The sequence below is a fragment of the Gekko japonicus genome, unplaced genomic scaffold (assembly GCF_001447785.1).
Source record: "Gekko japonicus isolate JY-2015 unplaced genomic scaffold, Gekko_japonicus_V1.1 scaffold34, whole genome shotgun sequence".
In the NCBI taxonomy this organism is placed as follows: Eukaryota; Metazoa; Chordata; class Lepidosauria; order Squamata; family Gekkonidae; genus Gekko; species Gekko japonicus.
In genome coordinates this window covers 1,157,561-1,177,521 of record NW_015173673.1, presented here as the reverse complement: position 1 = coordinate 1,177,521, position 19,961 = coordinate 1,157,561, and the positions used below count along the sequence as shown (strand labels likewise).

The 19,961-nt window shown below is 42.1% G+C and overlaps 1 protein-coding gene across 4 annotated transcripts in view; it reads right to left on the bottom strand.

Annotated features, from left to right (window-relative positions):
- Nucleotides 1-230: 230 nt before the first annotated feature.
- ERC1 (ELKS/RAB6-interacting/CAST family member 1) overlaps nucleotides 231-19,961 on the bottom strand; it is a 296,094-nt gene continuing 276,363 nt past the window's right edge. For all 4 annotated transcript variants that reach the window (XM_015422884.1, XM_015422885.1, XM_015422886.1 and 1 more), the window contains one exon: nucleotides 231-4,586. In XM_015422884.1, coding sequence (XP_015278370.1) covers nucleotides 4,449-4,586 — 138 coding nt within the window. In that variant the 3' untranslated portion in view covers nucleotides 231-4,448. The remainder of the gene's footprint in view (nucleotides 4,587-19,961) is intronic.

Below are 19,961 nucleotides of genomic sequence, written 5' to 3'. Positions count from 1 at the left end.
AAGTCATTATTCTTATTTTTATGCTTTTGACACTAAAAAGTTTGGAAACGGTTTTATTCTTTTTTTAAAAAAAGATCAGCAGACACAGCCATTTTGTTCAGAAGGATCAGTCTTTTTCTACTTAAATGGAAAAAAGTTAAAAAATATTTTTTATATAAAAACAGCACCTGCTGAGCTGACAAGTCTGAGTGATTGGCAAGAGAAGAATCTACCTTGTCAATTCTGGCAGCCCCAAAACACCCACTGGCAGCCCCAAAACATTCCCACCCCACTAGCTTTGTTGGGGCAGTGTTATTAAATATAGGGAACTCTGCTTTCCATTTCTTTTGCTGCTAGGTTTTCTGAAAGGATTCCTTCAAAACCCAAGCACTTTGACAGAAAGATACTTCATAAAGTCACTGCAAGAACTTATACTATAGTGATGTCAGGAAAACTATACTTAAGACAGAAACCAATATTCAAAAAAGCCATCCCACTACCTTTTGATAAGAAAATTTCCATGGCACTCAAGCGCAACAAGGTACGAGACAGTGGGAAAATGGTGTTTCATTAACTTTTTTTTTCAAGATACAAGAATTTTCTTGAGTACCCCCTAAATATCAGAATGGATAGAAACAGTTGTCTAAAACTTCCATGACAAAATATTCACCATTCGCTCACAAAATAAACAGAGAAAATTCCCTTAGATGAAAAGTTTCCTGGAGCTATACCTGATTGAGTTTTTCCCTTCTCTAAATGATATTTGATGGCATACCTTATAGTGTCTCATCATAATGTCATTCATCAAGTTGTAGTTGAGGTTTAGGATTTCCAGAGAGCATTCCAGAGAGCATTTGGCATTGCTGAGTGAAAAAACAATTAAATGACCACAATAACTGTAACAGACCAATTTCCTCTAGATGTACCTTCATTAATTCTTTCCTTAAATGTTGGTAGCTAGTGTCATTATGCAATTCCACGGTTGAAGTATTGTTTATATCAGGATTACCATTCGGCCTTGCATTCTTGACGATCACTAAGATTTTCAATCAGCACGTCAACGAATTTTCTGATTTCTCTCACACAAAGTAAGATGAACTGTCCCATTTCCCTCTTCTATGGAGGATTCCTGCAGTTTACAAAACTTTTTGATGCTTAACAAATTAACATTATTATAGCTTGAAACAGGAAACATACACTCCTTAAACAAAGCCAGGCTCATTACAAACCTGCAAATAAAACTCAATGTGGCAAGAGGTATGTTGGAATTCATTGATAAGAGGATATTCTTGAATACTGGACTCAGGAGCAAAGCAATCAAAATGATACAATTGTGGAACAATTGTCCAGAGCCATCTTTACTGAACAGAGGTGATGAATCTTACTTGTCACAGGAACAAACAGCAATGACTGTTGTCCTGGCAATCAGATGGCCACATATATCTAGCATCCCTTCTCACTTGAGCATGCTGGTACACCATCTCATAGTGAAGTCAATGTCAACTTGACTTCCAAGGAAGTTAGTTGTCTAATGTTCTACATTAAAGGAAAGAAGTTGAAACAGGTCATGTTCAACCCCACCAACATGATCAAAGCCTTGTACTTGAGGCCTCATAGTTCCTAAAGAAATATGGTGAGGCATCACTACTACACCAACAGCATCAAGAGGACTATCCACAATGGTTCATCAATGATAAAGCTAAATATGCTCAGCTGTTAGGTAAAATATTGCTTAGTCTCTCTCTCTCTCTCTTTCTCTGAAACCTCTTTACTGATAGGCTTAGAATGGGCTCTAGTGTAGTCACAGAATGAGGTGGAAGAGTTGTACTTTTGTGTGTGTGTGTGTGTGGGGGGAATAGGGAGAAGTTGCAAGACAGACATATTCCAGATTTGGAGATGGAGGGGGAACGGCTCAAACAGCAACCAAATGGCCAGCGTGGGAACTGGCTTTGCTCCACAAATCCTTCCAGAAAACATGCTGTGAGTGGAGCAGAGTGTAAACAATGGGTGTTATCACCATTTCATTGCAGTCATTGCATTGCTGGGAAGGGCATGTGTCTGCTGAAGCAATTCCAGGGTTTTGTGTGTGTGTGTGTGTGTGTGTTTGCAGTAGCACAGCCACATGGTGGCAGCTGAGTTAAAGGCTCCAGAAATACTAGGACAGAGAACTGCAATATATGGGCAGTGCAATAAACACATGGGGATGAGGCAGCAACCACAAGCGACTATCTCTGACCGGCTCCCCTCCCTACTCTTCACCAAAGCAAATGCTATCAAGAAGCATCTCACATAAGAGGTTTACAAGCTCCAGTCATTTCAACCACCGATAAGGAAAATTCCACAGCTTCTCCCACAGAGAGAGTGGATTGTTTTACAGCAGGGAACAAGGGCAGCTGGAGACCCAACCATATAACTTAATGGGATAGCCAGGGAGTGGTGGTGGTGGGAAGATGTTAGGCCTGAAGGGTTGTGATAGTTTTACAGGCAGCATTAAATTCCTACAGTGAGTAATTAGGGATGAAGAAGAACAAGCTAGAAGGGAGGATTTCCAAACAGAAGCTCTGATCAAAATGCGCTGATTCAAACAATAGGGCCAAAGGCGTGGCTTTGGTATGAGGCATGGCTCAGTGGTATGTACAGTCACTGTCTACATGCCTTCCGGTAAAGGCAATTTCGACCTTGGGAACAATCAGGTCTCCCCACCACCACCCATTTTATTGCTCTGTGACAAAAAGCATCAGCCACAGGTTATTAGTTCTAAAACTACCACCCCTGATCTCCAAAATCCATGAAGGTGCAACATAAACTTCTCATTAGAACACCCCAGGGAGAAGACAAAGTAAGCTTACTTACCTTGCACCTCCTTTCTCAAGTACAGCTGCTACATTAAGTAAGAAGCTGAACATCACTAAAACAAATTGGCACCGGATGGCCCCCTTGCATCCCTTTACAATAAAATGCCAGTACTATAATAGTGAGTGCTAGTTTTCAGAGATTACCTTCCTTTCTATATATATAAAAAAATCAGTGATGTCCTAGGATATGAGTTGCCAGTTTGTTTTTGTTTTTTTTGGGGGGGGAATACAAGTGGAAGAGAGTAAAATACAAGAAAGTGGAAAGAATTCTTTGATACATTTGGTATGGCCTCTGAAATCAGGTGGAAAAAAGCCTTCAGAGTGTCTGCCTTACCAACCTGGAATGCAGGGTCAAGGGAACTACATTGTGGGAACTTCCATCTATGAGATGCTTAAGCTGGGAAAACCAAACATGGTGAGTAGGACAATGAGTACAGAGGCAAAACAGTTAAGAAAAACAACTTAAGAGTGGGCAATCTTTCCTCTACTTCTTCTTAGTTCCTGACCACTTCTCTCTTATTGGCTCTAAAGGTACTATCAACTCTGAGAATCTACAGAAAGAATTAGTTCCTCTAAGGAAGAACACAGTGACACCAGCATTACTCTGCTGAATACCTGCAGAATGACACTACGCATAAAACCAGTACACTGCACAGGCATAAAACTATGTTCACAGTTAGTGCAAAACGTACAAATATTCAGATTCCTATCCAGGCCGTTAATTTGGCTTTTGTGAACAGGATGCCGTTTAGATAAATTATTTTGGACTCACTAATCAGCCAGTGGGTGCTAGGGAAGGTAAAGCATTAGGTGTGACCATATTTAGTACCCAATTACTAGGTACGGTTCAAGAAGTAAAACTAGAAACTGTTTAAAAAGTCAAGAAAGAAGAAAGCATCCTATAAATGAGAATGCAAAGATACACAGAGGAGATAATGACTACGAATGGCCAGATAAGGGAAGCCAGCTAAATGAAACAGTGGCCAGCATTTCAGGGCCCATATGGTAAACAAAAATGCAGCTCCTGGTATGAAGAAGATGCTACACAATAACATTCTGCATCTTTGCTTATCTGCCACGACTGTCAAGAACAAGGGGTATTCTCCCTCTGTGAGAACTTCCCCTTTCGAAGTAAAACATTTGTGCAGACACAGGCAGCCAACTGTGAGCTAACTAAACTGGTGTTGGCCACTACTGGAGCATGCTCAGCTTCCACCATCCAACTGGGAAATAAAGTGAAGGCAAGTGCTCCATCACCAGCACCCAGTGAGCCACCAGAACTAGCTGTGTCCAAAATATTGCCACTCCCGCGTTTACTGGGCCCAGCAAATCTTTGAGCCGACACATCCCAAAAGCCAGCAGGAAAAGGAACTGGGAGGCGTATTCCAAAGTTAAAAAGGCAGTGAGAAGATGAATGCAGGCATGATTCAGAACTTCTAGACTGGAAGAGCTGAGATACCAGTTCAGTTCAGTTTTTGTTTTTATAAAAAGGTGCACCAAAAGTTCCTGTCCTGGTCTCTCCCCTCTTGCTTTTCTTCATCCCCATGACTCCTTGGACGGGCTGGGCTCAGCCCCTGGGCATGCTTCTCCTGGGAGGCCTTGCATCGGTTCTGGTCATGACGATTCCTCGAGGGCATTGACAACTTGCTCCAGGATGTCAGGGCAGTGATCGGCTATCTGCTGTAGAATGGCATTGGCAAACTCTTGTAGCTCTGCACTGTCCCTCTCACCTTTCTCCAGCTCATCATTAAGCTGCAAGAAAATCAGACATGGAATTCGTTAAGCACCTGATGGTGTAAATTAAGGGGCTCCATACAGGGTTTGATCCTCAGCCTGGCACTTCGTTAGGGGGGGGAAAAGGCAAAAACAAAACATACATTTTGAAGTAATGACTGAAGGAGGTGGCAGAATAAGCATGAGTGAGCAGCCAAAGCCAGATACTTCTATGGTTAGAAGGCTACGACTATGAACCGCTTTCACTTCTAACAGGATTGAAAAATATTTTATTTATTTATTTCCTTCATCTGTACCTTTCCTTTCTCCCCACTGGGGACCCAGAGCCGCTTATGGCATTCTCCTCTCCTCCATTAACGCAGCACGTGCAGATTCTTTTACATTACCTCTTAGGCTGACAATTTCTTACCTTGGGAAATAAGGATTGACTTTTTAGGCAGTATTTACATTTGTTTTTAAGCATGTTGCAATATGTTGGATCTAGCACAGTATTTCTGTGGGTGCCAAAGGACTTCTACCCTCAGAGTGTGACTTTCACAACAGCCTGAAATGTCCCGTGAAAACCTGCTCCTGGGGAAGAGGGGACGAGAAAGAGCAGGACTGGGAAGGCGTATTTCGGGCTACGGTGTGCGAGGAGAGGCCATGGAAACGCTGCACACAATTACTGTCTTTCTGAAGAAGAGCAAATCAACTGATACTCCTGCATGCTGCTTTACACAAAGATAAGACGCAAGGGAAATCAAGGATTTTTTCCAGACTAAATTATGGGCTGATGAAAACATTCTCTGAATACACTGTTTATACATATTACGGCAATGCAAAACTGAATACATTTTCCAGAATGCAGGAGTACTGTGCATTGCTAGGACAGTAAAAAGAACTGAAAAAACAACACTTTCAAATGCAATTTTTGAAAAAGCATACGTTTTTTAAAAAAACCTGTTCTAAACCCTGGGGATAAAAGCAAAAGATATGATAAAGACAGAGAAATGTGTATGGAATTATTTTACTCTTATTCAATGAATGTTATTGTAGGACATTCTTGGTATTTTGTTCTTAAATAGCTGCTGCTCAGAAAGAATAACGTGAGTATGAGAGATCCTAAGGCCAAAAATCACAAATTCCCAATCAATCTAATTCTAAGTAACATGTATTGGCGGGGAGAGGGGAAAGGCATTTATCTTTTGGATCTGCTTTGAATCTTACATGATTGTAGTTAAGTTTTAGTACTCTAAAAATTCTCCACGAGAGAATCAACTGTGGACACAGCTCCGTGGAGGGTAGCATCCATCTGCATACAACCACCATAACAAAGGGCTGGTTTCTGGTAGAGATTTAAGCAAGTATTTGTCCTCTACATGGCGTGGGAAAACTGAATAATGGGAAATTCATAAAGCATAATTTTTAAACAATTTACATTCCCGCATCACCAACAACATCCACCTCAAAGACCCACATTGCAGCTTACAGAAGTAAGAACAACTGGACAATAAAATCTTGCATAGTATCTTGAAGACCATTTTCCCCCATTCATCTCAATTACGTCTAGGTATAGGAAACAAAAACGTAGACCAAGATAAAAGAAATATAAGGAATGTATAATAGGAAACTCTGAAATAGTTTATTCATTTAATATTTATTTATTAAACATTTCTATCCTTCCTTCTCTCCTGGTTCAAGTTGGTTTACAATAGTTTCAAAGATGTTGTTCCCAGTTCTTGCTATGGCGGTGGAAAGGGCCATCAAGTTGCAGCTGACATGACAACCCTGTAGGGCAGAGGTGGTGAACTCATTTGTTATGAGGGCCGGATCTGAATTAAATGAGACGCTGTTGGATCGGGCCATGTGTGTAATAAAATGTAATGCCAGGTAGCGGAGATATAAACTTTATAAAGGACACAGACAAACACAATTAAAGATTTTTTAAACTTTAAATAGAACATGCTTAAAACACTAGCGCCTTTGCAATATTTTGTCTATTTAACTGTCTCTGATAACTGACACCTCTTGCTCTGAATTATTGCATCAAAATGTTTGTGCTGTAGCAATCTTGAGTATGCTGTTCAGGTGTGTATCTGTAAGCTGCAAACCTACTTTTGATTTATTGACATTCATTACAGAAATCTCATGTTCAGTGTTCTGAGCTTAGGACCTAGGGGAAAACATGAAATGACTGGACACTGTAACCTTTTGTGCATAAGTTGCTTCATGTGCTGGTCAAGAACACGAGAAGGCATCCTGACACAGACTGAGGGCTGTCTGTTTGTTGATAAAACTATAGTCTCCCCCAGAGAAATAACTACAACATCCCACGAAGGAAATGTACTGGGTGAACTTGGTCTGGACACACACTCTCAGTCTAATCCACCTCACTGACTTGTTGTTATTCCTCCTCTAAAATAGTTCACATTGCTTTCTTACTGAGAAGTACTGGGTCATGAAGGCATGAATACAGTGAAAAGGGGGAGGAAGACTGGATCATGAGGGCATGAATACACACAGAGAGCATAAGGAACCCAACAGAATACACACACACTGTAGCAAGGCACACAAAAGCTCATACCTTGAACAAAACTTTGTTGGTCTTAAAGGTGCCTGGTATTTCTCCCATGTGACTGAGGCAGCCCAGCAAAGCAAGCTCTCCTTTGTTCCCTCCCTCCCTTCAGGGATGAGCCTCAGCCAGTGGAAGGAAAGAAAGGCTTCCCTTTGTCTCCTGTATACAATCGAAGCAGCCTGGCCAGGAAGTGAGTTCTGGCTGGGAGGGGGAGGGGGAGGAGACTCAGCCAGTGCTTTACCAGACTCTCTCAATCGCACGGGAGAGGCTTGCCTATCTGTCTCTCCTGTGCGACTGAGAGAGTCTGGTAAAGCAACCTGTGACGTACCACCACCACCACCAGCACTGGAAAAGGAAGCAAGAAACAGCTAGTTCCACTGCAGGCCTGACAGAAGTCCCCTGAGGGCCTGATCTAGCCCATGGGCTTCATGTTTTACAACCCTGCTGTAGGGTTTTCAAGGCAAGAGACGTTCAGAGATAGTTTGCCATGGGGTGCCTCTGGACATCCTTGGTGGGCTTCCATCCAAATACTGACTTGGGCTGACTCCACTTAACTTCCAAGATCTTACAGAATGAGGCTAGCCTGGGTCCTCCAGGTCAGGGCAGTTCCAAATTTTCATCACGTATTACATTTAAAAACAGATTATGGAAATATATGACTAATGCTGGTATCTTTCTCTTTCACCTCAATGCAAGAAATGCTGTCAGAATTCAATATGAAGACATCAAATGTTCACCAGACAAGAAGCATGTGAAAAAGTGCATAAAGAGAGATGGGCCTCCAAAGCGTGAATAGAAATTGGGATTTCGGTGAGATGAACTCACCAGAATATCCAAATAAGGAGCTCAATTTTTTAATGCCTTCAGAAGAGTATTTGTACCTCACAAATGAAAAAATAAATTATGGGTTGCACTCAGCCATGGCAATACTCAAGAGAAAACCAAACAAATCAGGCTGACTGGCTTCAGATCTTGAATTAAGCTCCCTGTAACTCAACCAAACATGCTTTATAATTGGTTAAATTCACTCTGGAACAGATTACTCAAGGATACCACTGGCTTACACGCGTCACCACTGGAATTTCCTACATGAGAATAGCTTCTGGTTTGAATTTGTCTATGGCTGTCTTAAGCAGAGTGTGAAGAAGAAATAAATGCATGCTTGCTTAATAAGAACCAGTTCTGCCGTCAAATGCAGGAACCATGACAATAGGACATCTGATTCATATGCTACTTCTACCACAGTGTCATGGAAGAACAGGAGCCTTACCATAACCAGGTGTAAGAAATTCAGTTTGGCCACTGCACACATGAACAAGCACAAAGCTACAAAGGACAGATTCTACTATAGCTTATATATACCATTACATAAAATTTAAATGTTTAAAAATGCAGGGGCTACACCATGGCTGCAGATTTTGTGACCTTCCAAGCCAAACACGACCACCAGCATATTCTGTGGCCTGGCATATGCTTGACAATCCTGTTTTTTTGCACTTCCAGTTTAGCAGCAAAAGCAGGATTGCTGCTGGATATTTGACTTAAGTGGGCTATCTGCATCTTTATACTTTGAATGCTGGCTGGACTGCCTAGCTAGATTGGTAGATTTTACAGTTGCTTATACAAGAAAGCTCAGGCCCAGACTGTTGCCAAACATGCCTTAAACAAGGGGGGTACTGCCAGTAGCACTTGCTGTGAAGACAGTAGAACTTGCTGGGAAGAACAAAGCTTCTGCTGGGGAACATGAAGAGAGAGGCCATCTTTCAAGTAAGTGGGCCCAGGCTAGCCTGATCTCGTCAGATCTTGGAGCCACTGATTATTTATTTATTTAGATTTTTCAACCGCCTTCCACCGGCACTGGGCTCAGAGTGGTGTACGACATCAATTAAAACAAGATTAAAAACCAGTAACAGAGAAATATAACTGAAGATGGCGCAAGAGAAGCCAGTAATGCCGCTATCTCACAGGAGAACATCTCTGCCTTACAGGCTCTGTGGGACTGTAACAAGTCCCGCAGGGCACGGATCTTATTTGGTTGCTGGCCCTGCTGGTATTTGTATGGGTGACCTCCAAGGAATACCAGGGTCGTGACATGGAGGCAGGCAATGGCAAATCACTTCTGAACGTCTCTTGCTCTGAAAACCCCACCAGAGGTCGCCATAAGTCAGCTGTGACTTGACAGCAAACAACAACAAGGTAACGAAGGGCTTTAAAGTTCCTGTACAGGGTTTAGCCACCCAGGCCAGTCCAGGAATGGGAGGGAATCCTGTAAGCCACGAGACAGTCTGTACCATCTCTGGTCTTCACTGTACTTTATGTTGACTATTTTTAAAACATTTAATGTATGATTATGTAGTTTTTCATGATGGATGTGAATAATAAACTACACATTAAGGTTTCTGAGTGCTGAAACTAGGTTATAGTAGAGCATGTTTGTCCCAAGCAGAAAGGTAGGAGTATTTAATATTCCAAAACAAACACTTAGCGCTGGCCATTCTGCCCACTGCTAACCACATCTCCTATATGTAATGCTTCTATACAATTTCTGACAAATAAGGACAAAATTCCCATCTAATAGGCAACAACCTGTAAATAAACCAACAGCGTCTCTTAACGAAGATACCTTAATCCCAAACCAAAATCTTTTAATTAACAGCTTTGGAAATTTCACTGTTGGTAAATATTCCCCTACAACGCCCTAGGAGCAAGTAAAATGCTGCTCTTATTGACATTTTGGCAGCGAAATTATCTAAACCAGCCACAAAACCTTCACAAAGGTTGCCACCTGCATTAAGAAGTACTCAGCCTAGGCTTCTTTCCTCACTCCCAACTCTGATGAGAATTCCACACATGACAGTTCATGGAAATGACAGTTCATGGAATGAGCAAGGACAGGGCATGGTAAGAGGCCATTTGACGGTAAAGGTAATGACAAGCTCTTAATAGATGTCACAGAAAGAGAAAGAATCCAATGTCTCTGGCATGCAGTGATTTAGATGGCATCTTTGTGCTGTACAAAATGGGGGCAATCCATGCATGCATGTCAGATAGATAACCACTCACAAGACAGGCCCAATGGACTTTTGTTCTTTTCTGAAATCAAATTTCCAACGTTAACGTTAATATGGTTACAGTAATAGACCAAAGGGTCTGGATTTGATAGATAGAGTGCCTGAAGAACTATGGACAGAGGTTTGTGACATTGTACAGGAGACAGCAATCACCACCATCCCAAAGAAAAAGAAATGCAAGAAAGCAAAGTGGTTTTCCGATGAGGCTTTACAAATAGCAGAGAAAAGAAGGGAAGCGAAAGGCAAAGGCGAAAAGGAAAGATTTACCCAACTGAATGCAGATTTCCAGAGATCAGCAAGGAGAGATAAGGAGGCCTTCCTGAATGAACAGTGCAAAGTAATAGAAGAAAACAATAGAATGGGAAGGACTAGAGATCTCTTCAAGAAAATTGGAGAAATCAAGGGAGCATTCCATGCAAAGCTGGCCGTGATAAAGGACAAAAACGGTAGGGACCTAACAGAAGCAGAAGAGATCAGGAAAAGATGGCAAGAATACACAGAAGAACTATACAAGAAAGACCTCGATGTCCTTGACAACCACGACGGTATAATCACTGACCTCGAGCCAGACATTCTGGAATGTGAAGTTAAATGGGCCTTAGAAAGCATTACTAACAACAAAGCTAGTGGAGGTGATGGTATTCCAGCTGAGCTATTCAAAGTCTTAAAAGATGATGCTGTTAAAGTGCTGCACTCAATTTGGCAGCAAATTTGGAAAACGCAACAGTGGCCACAGGATTGGAAAAGGTCAGTATACATTCCAATCCCAAAGAAGGGCAATGCCAAGGAATGTTCAAACTATCGCACAATTGCACTCATATCACACGCTAGCAAGGTCATGCTCAAGATCCTACAAGCTAGGCTTCAACAGTACATGGATAGAGAACTGCCAGAAGTACAAGCTGGGTTTCGAAGAGGTAGAGGAACTAGAGATCAAATTGCCAACATTCGCTGGATTATGGAGAAAGCAAGAGAAAGAGTCGGACTCGACTGTGCGACTGAACAACAACAACAACAAAACACCTTCCCTATGAAGAGAGGTTAAAGAGATCAGGGCTCTTAAGCTTGGAGAAATGACAATTGAAGGGTGACATGAGAGGTTTCGGCTTTTGGCTTAAACCTCTATCATGTCACCCCTCAATCGCCATTTCTGGTATTCCCAGTAGTGCTGTATGGCTGCGAGAGTTGGACTATAAGGAAGGCCGAGCACCGAAGAATAGATTCTTTTGAACTATGGTGCTGGAGAAGACTCTTGAGAGTCCCTTGGTCTGCAAGAAGATCAAATCAGTCAATCCTAAAAGAAATCAACCCTGACTGTTCCCTGGAAGGCCAGATAATGAAACTGAAGCTCAAATACTTTGGCCACCAAATGAGAAGGGAGCACTCACTGGAGAAGACCCTGATGCTGGGAAAGATTGAAGGTCAAAGAAGATGGGGACGGCAAAGGATGAGATGGTTAGACAGTGTCATAGATGCAACGAACATGAAATTGAGCCAACTTCAGAGGACGGCGGAAGACAGGAGGGCCTGGCGGGAGCTGGTCCATGGGGTCGCAAAGAGTCGGACTCGACTGTGCGACTGAACAACAACAACAAAAATAGACCAAACATAGAGCTGACTAAGTGCAGAATAAATAATGCTGTGCTCTGCCACAATACTGCTCCTCCTCACATTTTTAAGGTTGGATGTATGCAAGCAATGCCACAGTGGCAACTTAAAATGCCAACATGTGGAGGTGTATCCATTTGGAAGCCATGCATGTGAACAGTAATTTCCACTAGATTATCATTCTTTGCAAATAATATTGCTTCTCTAATTTCACACTTTTTATTATCTTTCTTAGGTATTTTATTACAAACTGGGCTATAAGTACTGCATACCTTCAAGGGTGGCAAACTGCATCAGCAGATATTTATGACAGAGTTTATATTTCTGTTGGTAAAAATATGTTGGTGGCTTGGGTTGGGGAAACAAAGGCAGACCTACTATTAGCCCAGGAAGAACTGCTGGTTGTTGAGGGAGGTGGTAGTCAGAATATGATACTCCAGGCTTCACACAGGTACAGGATTGACAAACAACACCATTCCAGTACCTTCCATTATATTCACTCTCTGAAATAAAGCATGATAAATCCATTGACCTCTCCCCCACTTTTCACTAAAGTACATCTTTTGACCAAGCATCTTTATTGTTATGGAGAACTTTTCGTCTCAGTAAATAAGATGTTACTTCACTCTCATTACTGAAACTCTGTAAACAGTGAATGGCCAGGAAAAACAAACAGATGCACTCCAGACAGGGGAGTATAAAGTTTGGAATAGTTATAATGGAGCACAGGCCACAAAGAGCCTGGAACAAACAAACAAAGGGGAAATTGAGCTCCTAAGCACTTTAATCACCAATACTGGAATTTGCATCATTAATCCACCTGCATTTTGGAATAGCTCCACAAAGTCGCAGAAACCTGATACAGGTGACACTTAAAGTTGCCTTTTTCATGATTACAGACAGGAACACAGCACTGGTTCCATTTTAAGAGGCAGGCTGTTGGCTCCCTGCAATCCGGAGAAGAATGTGTTTAAATTCTAAATGGCTGTAAGATGAACAAAACAATTAAATGAAATCTAATTCCACACAAACCAAAGATATTAACTCTTGCAAACAAACAAAACAATTCCTCCCACATGCGGTTCCTCTTATATACAAAGAGTGCACATAGAATTTTCCCAAGCAACCCATTACACAACAGTCCTCAATGACAGTTTGTGCAAATACACAAGAAAGGTGGAATACAAATGTAGCCCTAGATAGACCAAGGAGATTCTTGGAACATATTTAATACACAGCACATCCTCAAAAGGCAATTAAATTCTCTGGCCAGTAGCTGCATTCAAAAACCCTGTTTTAAACACTACATAATGATACTCTGAGAAAGAGAGAGCATGCACATATCCATACATATCTATGAGCATCTTCTGATGTTATTACGTTTACTCTTGGGAAAGCACCTACATGATACTTTAGTACTTACACCTGTGTACTAATTCAGACAATGGCGTGACTTCCACCATGGAAAGGAAATGTAAAAGAGAGAGAAACATAATCAGATGAGACTCTGAGGATTTGAATATATCACTTCTAGGTGGGGAGGCCTGGGAAGCTTGCAAGATATGCAAGCCCCTGAGATAGGTATTTATAAATTAAATATGGTATCTTGAATAGGGATGGGCATGAACCAGCTGATGAACTAAAGTTCGTCACAAATTTTGGCCAGTTCATGGTTTGTGAAGCAATGTTCGCAAACTGAAGAACCACCATGAACTTTCATGAATTTTGATGCAGTTCATGACAAACAGCTGTTTTCATGGAAAGCCATGGGGAGCAGAAAGCAGAGGTTTAAATGGCTCCAAGCCTGGGGCTGCTCACCCAAGAAAGCTCCTTCAAGCAGCTGAGCTGCGAAGAGCAGGCTGCCCCCACAGTTAGCTGTTTAAAGAGGCTTTGTTGGGCAGGCAGCCCCTTTAAACAGCTGAGCCACTGAAGCAGGCTGTCCCTGCAGCTCAGCTGTTTTCTGATCTAAACAGCTGAGCTGTGGGGACAGCCTGCTCCCATGGCTCAGCTGTTTAGAGCCAGAAACAACTAAGGTACAGGAGAAGGCTGCTCCCACAACTCAGGTGTTCTGGACATGAACCTCATGAACCCAGTTCGGTTCTTACATCAGCTGACTGTGGTTGTGGATCGCCCACCAACCATGAACCCAACTGCATTTTTGTGGTTCATGCCCATCCCTAATCTTGAATGCTGGAAGCTTTCTGGTAATCTCTGGATTTCGTTATGAACATGCAAACTTGTTCATTGAGTTATATGGATGGTACTACTTCCAGTTGATTGCTGATTCTGAGATATTAAAGTAACACAGCTCCTCTTAGAATACAGAACAGAATGGCTACACTACAAGTTAGAGAGCTTCTATAGGTTAGTTTACCTCAGTTCTGAGCAAGTAAGACAAAAATTATTTGCTCCTGAGCAAACCACTGCCTTCCTTTTAATCTTGTTAAAGAACTGTTTATCAGAAATGAAATGCTCTTCTACAGCTTCTCCCTTCATCGACTTAATTACCCATCAGAACTCCATGAAACTAAGAGGGACTAAAAGGTCCCTACCATCATTCCCAGGGAAAAATAACGTACACAGATATTTCTGAAATTCTCACCCTGCAAATTGCCTCCCACCTTTAGTAATTTCTTGCAGCCTTCTCCTTGTTGCAGAATGGCACTAATGCGTTTACTTTTATGCCGCTGTTACAGTTTAGACCTGTGTAATTTGCATAGACAGCTGCAAATGTACACTTTGCCATTGCAGTAGCATTCTACTGTTTTTATCTACATGAATTTCTTCCATTTAGGTAAACTATGGCATGAGAGACTGTACACACTGAATCATGGCTCAATTATGTATATATATGTTAATAGAACATCCTGGCAAGTTGGTGCAGATCCTATTATGCTTTGTTTTCCATTCTTTTAAAGGCAGAGATTAATTTGAAAGCAAAACAATGTGCAGTTGAATCTGAACTTGGATGTGCGCTTGGATTTAAAACAAACTGGGATCCTTTCATTAACTAAAAGGAATGCTAATCCAGTTGTATGCACAGTGACAATGCTGCAAGCCACACCACTGCATGTGTACAGACTTTACTTAAGATGGTGGTGGTGGGGGAACTATTATATGAACACAAGGAACAGGAAACTGCAGTAAGAGCTAATTGTGCCAATGCTGTTTCCAAAATTAATTACAAGAATTTTCCATGCCTGATCTTCAAACACGCACAGTGAAACACAGGACAGAATCAACCCATTCCAAACTACAGAAGGATGGAAATCTGTCCACCCCTAGTAACACAAGCGGGCTGTTAAGCGTGCACATTCATTTTGGCTATGATAGCATCTCATGTTACTTTTAAAGACATTGATGTATCCTCATGAGCCACACAAGTGTTTGAGGAAAAATTGAGGTATAACACAGAGCCATATTTGAGAGAAGACTCAATATCCAGAGCAGGTTTGGGACTCTTCCTGTCCAGAGATATTTTGTTAAGAGACAAATACATGCATTATAATATCTTTTTGACGAAATAGTTGCACCCATGAATCATACCCATGTTGGAACACACATCATCATTTAATGAGAAGCAGCCCTCCTTTCACAATCAACCCAAGACTCCCCCCCCCCGCTAGCAAGATGTAAAGCAATAAAACAAAGTTCGGCTTCTACTGGAATATTCCTAATATAAATTGATGGCATTTAACATATCTGATATATTTATTGTATCTTCTTGTAGGGTTTTTAAAAAATAATTAACCTACTGGAATTTATTTTACCAAGGAAGGAGGAAAGAGAATGCTAAAGCATAAATTCACTCAACTGAAATCTTCCTAAACATTTTGCATCATATTTTAATCCATAAAAGACAGGTATCTATGATCATAAAAAGCATATACTGGAGGAGAACTGGTCAAGACACAAAAAAGCTACTAGAATGTACTGCTAGTTAAAACTGTCATAGGTTAGACCATAATGTCTTTGTACTCTTATAAAGGGAAAAAAAGTTTGTATTATTTTCACTGAGAAATTAGATCTGTTTATAAAAACTCCTGCATCAATAGAGAAAAGAAGAAGAAGAAGAAGAGGAGGAGATTGGATTTATACCCCGCCCTTCACTTGGAGTCTCAGAGCAGCTTACAAACTCCTTTTCTGTCTCCTGTGGGTCTGATCGAGCTCGGAGAGAACTGCTAGTTCAAGAACAGCTCTCATAGAACTATGGCTTGCACAAGGTCATCCAGCAGCTGCAAGTGGAGGAGTGGGGAATCAAACCCAGTTCTCCCAGATCAGAGTTCGTGCTCCTAACCATAACACCAAACTGGCTCAAGTATGGGGTACTTGGTTATAATTAACAAAAATATTGTATGAACTAAACTGTCAAAAGAGAAATATAAATGGTTATTACCTAATTTTTTATACATTACGAAACAGCTTATTTTATTGAGGTCTCAGTGCTATTATGCATTTTACGATGTTTTTCCTTTGCATTTAAGCTATATAGGAGAAGGTATGCTCTTTGCTCAGAGACTCCCCCACAGGATCATTCATTCATCACTTCGAATTGTGATGAATTTTGTAAATTACTTAAAATGTAATAAATTAAATTCAGCATTGCCCTCTGTGCAATCTTAATGTTTCTCCTGCACAGAGAAGAAGTTTAACCCTCCTGAATATTCAGTAGCAGTAGCATGATAGGGGAGTGCCTCAGAATCAGTTTGGTTAGGTGTGCGGACTCTAATCTGGGAGAACCGGGTTTGATTCCCCACTCCTCCACATGCAGCTGCTGGTGTGACCTTGGGTCAGTCACACGTTCCCTCAGAGCTGTTCTCCCAAGGGCAGTTCTTGGGAGAGCTCTCTCAGCCCCACCTACCTCACAGGGTGTCTGTTGTGGGGAGAGGAAGAGAAAGGGATTATAAACTTCACTACCAGTACAAGACTCCTTCTGGTAGTGAAGGCTGGGGTATAAATCCAATCTCTTCTCTCTTCTTAAGCAAAAGCACAAATCTTATTTATGAAAAAAATACACCTGGTCACATTTTCATCTTAACGTTCAATTAAACAATCACACAAAGAAATACATTTTCTGTCAACCTAGAAAGAACTTAGCATGAGAGGACAAAAAGACTATGTGTTTCATGCTAAATTATTGGGGGGGGGGACACACAGGAGAATGCAAGGGCAAGAACACAGCTTCTGTGGCGTCAGCAGGAGAGTGAAGATTTTGCTGTAGCCGTACATTTAGGGATCCTAGCCAGGGAGCTCCACGGCTGTGAACAAGACAGCTCTGACAATAAAGTGCCACAGGGGCCCGGGTTCAATCCCTGGGTTAAAAGAACCAGGCAGTAGGGTGATGCGAAAGACTGTGGCCCTGGAGAGCTGCTGCCAGTCTGAGTAGACAACACTGACCTTGATGGACCAATGGTCTGATTCAGTATAAGACAGCTTCATGTGTTCATGTGTGTCCACAATGACGGATCAACTGAGAAAGGTCAAGGGGTGAGCAAGTTAGGCAACTATGTGAGTTCAGAAAAAGGGCATTTTGATTCTGTTCTTCTCACTATTGGGTAACTGCATAGTTTCAGACACATACCTTAGCTTTAAGATAAAAGCAAATAAAAGCCAAAAGCACTCATAAAAGCAGAAAGCCAGCAGTAGTGTGGGCTACTGTACAGTTGTGTCTATGCATGTATGAATTTATCTGCCTGTTGGGCAGAAGTTATATGCAGAGGTCATTTCGGGGGGGATCGCGGGGGATCGCAGTTCCCCCGGGTGAGGTACGGGGGGGCAGGGCACATGACGAAGCCCCGCCCCCTGCTTCCGGCCGCCCCGCTTCTGGCCCTCATTCAGCCAGGAGGAGGCAGGAGAAGAGGGAGGGTAAGTTGCTTCCTCCCTGCCTCTCCCCACCCCTGCCTGCCTGGGGCCAGGGAGGGCCTTCGCGGGGCTTCCTTGCACTCCTGCCGGCCTTGCAGGTCCACCGCCGGGCCCCTCATGGGGCTCGGCAGTGGAGCTGCAAGGCCGGCGGCGGCTGGGACCGTTGGGGGTGGGATGTGTGGCCTTATGACGCACTTCCAATGATGTCAGGGGGTGTGGCCTTATGACACACTTCCGGTGATGTCAGGGGGTGTGGCATATGCTAATGAGTTATGCTAATGAGTTCCCCTAGCTCTTTTTCTTCGAAATGACCCCTGGTTATATGTATGTACTGGAAACTAAGAGAGGTGGGTCTGAGATGGTGTTCTGACCACAAGTGACTTAATCTGAGTGGGGCAAAGCCTTCTTAAGTCAAGTGCCACCTAGAGAGCCCGTTTGCGGGGAGGGCGGGGTAAAAATGAAATGAAATAAATAAATAAATAAAAATAGGCAGTGCTGGGGAGTAACTGATGGATGGTCATGATACATGTTGGCACCGATGATGCTGGGAAGACAGTTGTGCAGTTCTACGTGAGGGGAATTTAGGTTACTAGGCAGGAGACGGCACTTTAATGGTTGTTTGTGAAGTTGTGTTTTGTTGTTCCATGTGCAGGAGCAGCCAAACAGAGAGATTAGAGGTCTCAATCAGATGGCTTTGCTTGAATAAAGGGTTTAAGATTTGTTAGGCACTGTGGAACTGTTTGGGACTAGGCAGCCAGTACAAGACAAAGGGGTTGCACTTGAACCAAAAGGAAGCAGAGAACACCTAGTATCAAAAAGGGTTGCAGAGCAGCTTTTAACACTAGTTCAATAGTATCAATAAAGTAGTTGCAGAACAACAACAACAAAAAACACTAGTTCTTGGATAAGCTGAGTAGCTGACCTTGTTGAAGAGCATTCAAGCTTGGGATTGTTTTTCCCTAAGGGATGAGGAGTACTGGTCCAGGTGATCTAGAGGAGGACTGGTTAGAACTTGACAGTGAGCATGCCCCAGGCAATGACACCAAGTTAAGGATACTAAAAAGCCACATGGGAAAAATGTGTAAACAGAGGGTGTTTGGAGAAGGAAACGAAATAATAGGTATTGCAAATGCTAGAAACCTCTATGATAATACAGGAAAGCCGCAGTGCTTTTAGCTAAAGGAGGACAAGGATAGGGTAGGTATTGCAGAAACATGATGGGGTTGGGTAAAATCAGTAACACTTCTATATTCCGTTCTACTATGTGTTACCAGTAAACATACAGGTTTAATTTAAGAAAACAAGGCACCTCCAGATGCTTAGATGATAGAAAGACAATTGTTGAGTCAGAGCCCATTGAGGTAGCTTATTAGAAGTTCTGTGATTTAAAACAAAAAAGATCAACAGGGAACCAGTTGCATCTGCAAGTTAAGAAGCTGGGGAGGGGAAAACATTTTGGTCCAAGATATCCTGAGGAGGAAAATATGGTCTATTTCTCATAAATGTGTGAAGACAGAAACAGCACTGAAATGCACTCCATTCCTGGGACTGTGTTGTAGACACATTTATCTTCAGAAACCCCTCGTTGTTTTGAATTGTTGGACTTGCTTCTGTTAGCCTCCAAGAATTTGGCGGCTATTTTGCTGTCATCTTTTTTGGAGTACAATTGTTTTAAAGTTAAAAATGCAAGAAGAAAAGGTCAAACATCATGAGAGATGAAAACCAGAGAAGGGGAAAAAAGTACAAGCTACAAAAACCCAGGACTTGTTCTATTGCATAGAACTCATTTGTAGCCATTGTTGGCATTTTACTGCACATGTTCCAGGTTCACATATACTCTGCTGAATCATACTGCCAATATTCCTAAATAAAAGCTGGGGGGGGGGGACAGCAGAAACTCGTTTGAATTCAGTAAACTGTACCACAGATTTATTCAGATAAAGAGGCATTTCATGTCACAGTAGCAACTTTAAATGTCTCTTTTAAAAAGCCAGTGAGGAAGAATGGAAAAAACCCAGAGCAAAGCAGATAGGGAGTTTGGAGCTTGATGAAGATAGCAGCAAGAACTGATGAAAGACACTGCTGTGTAGCTTGACAAGGATGATAAATTCAGCTACTGCACCTCACTAAGCTGAAGAAAGGAGGAGGAAGTGTTTGGGACAGGAAAGGACAATAGTGGAATGACCAAAGGCACTAGGAGGCAGTCCTTTGGCTGAACTGAACACATGCTTGGATATGAAGGGAGTGAAAAGCAGCCTGTAAACAACATCAAATGTACAAAATTAATAATAATCTATT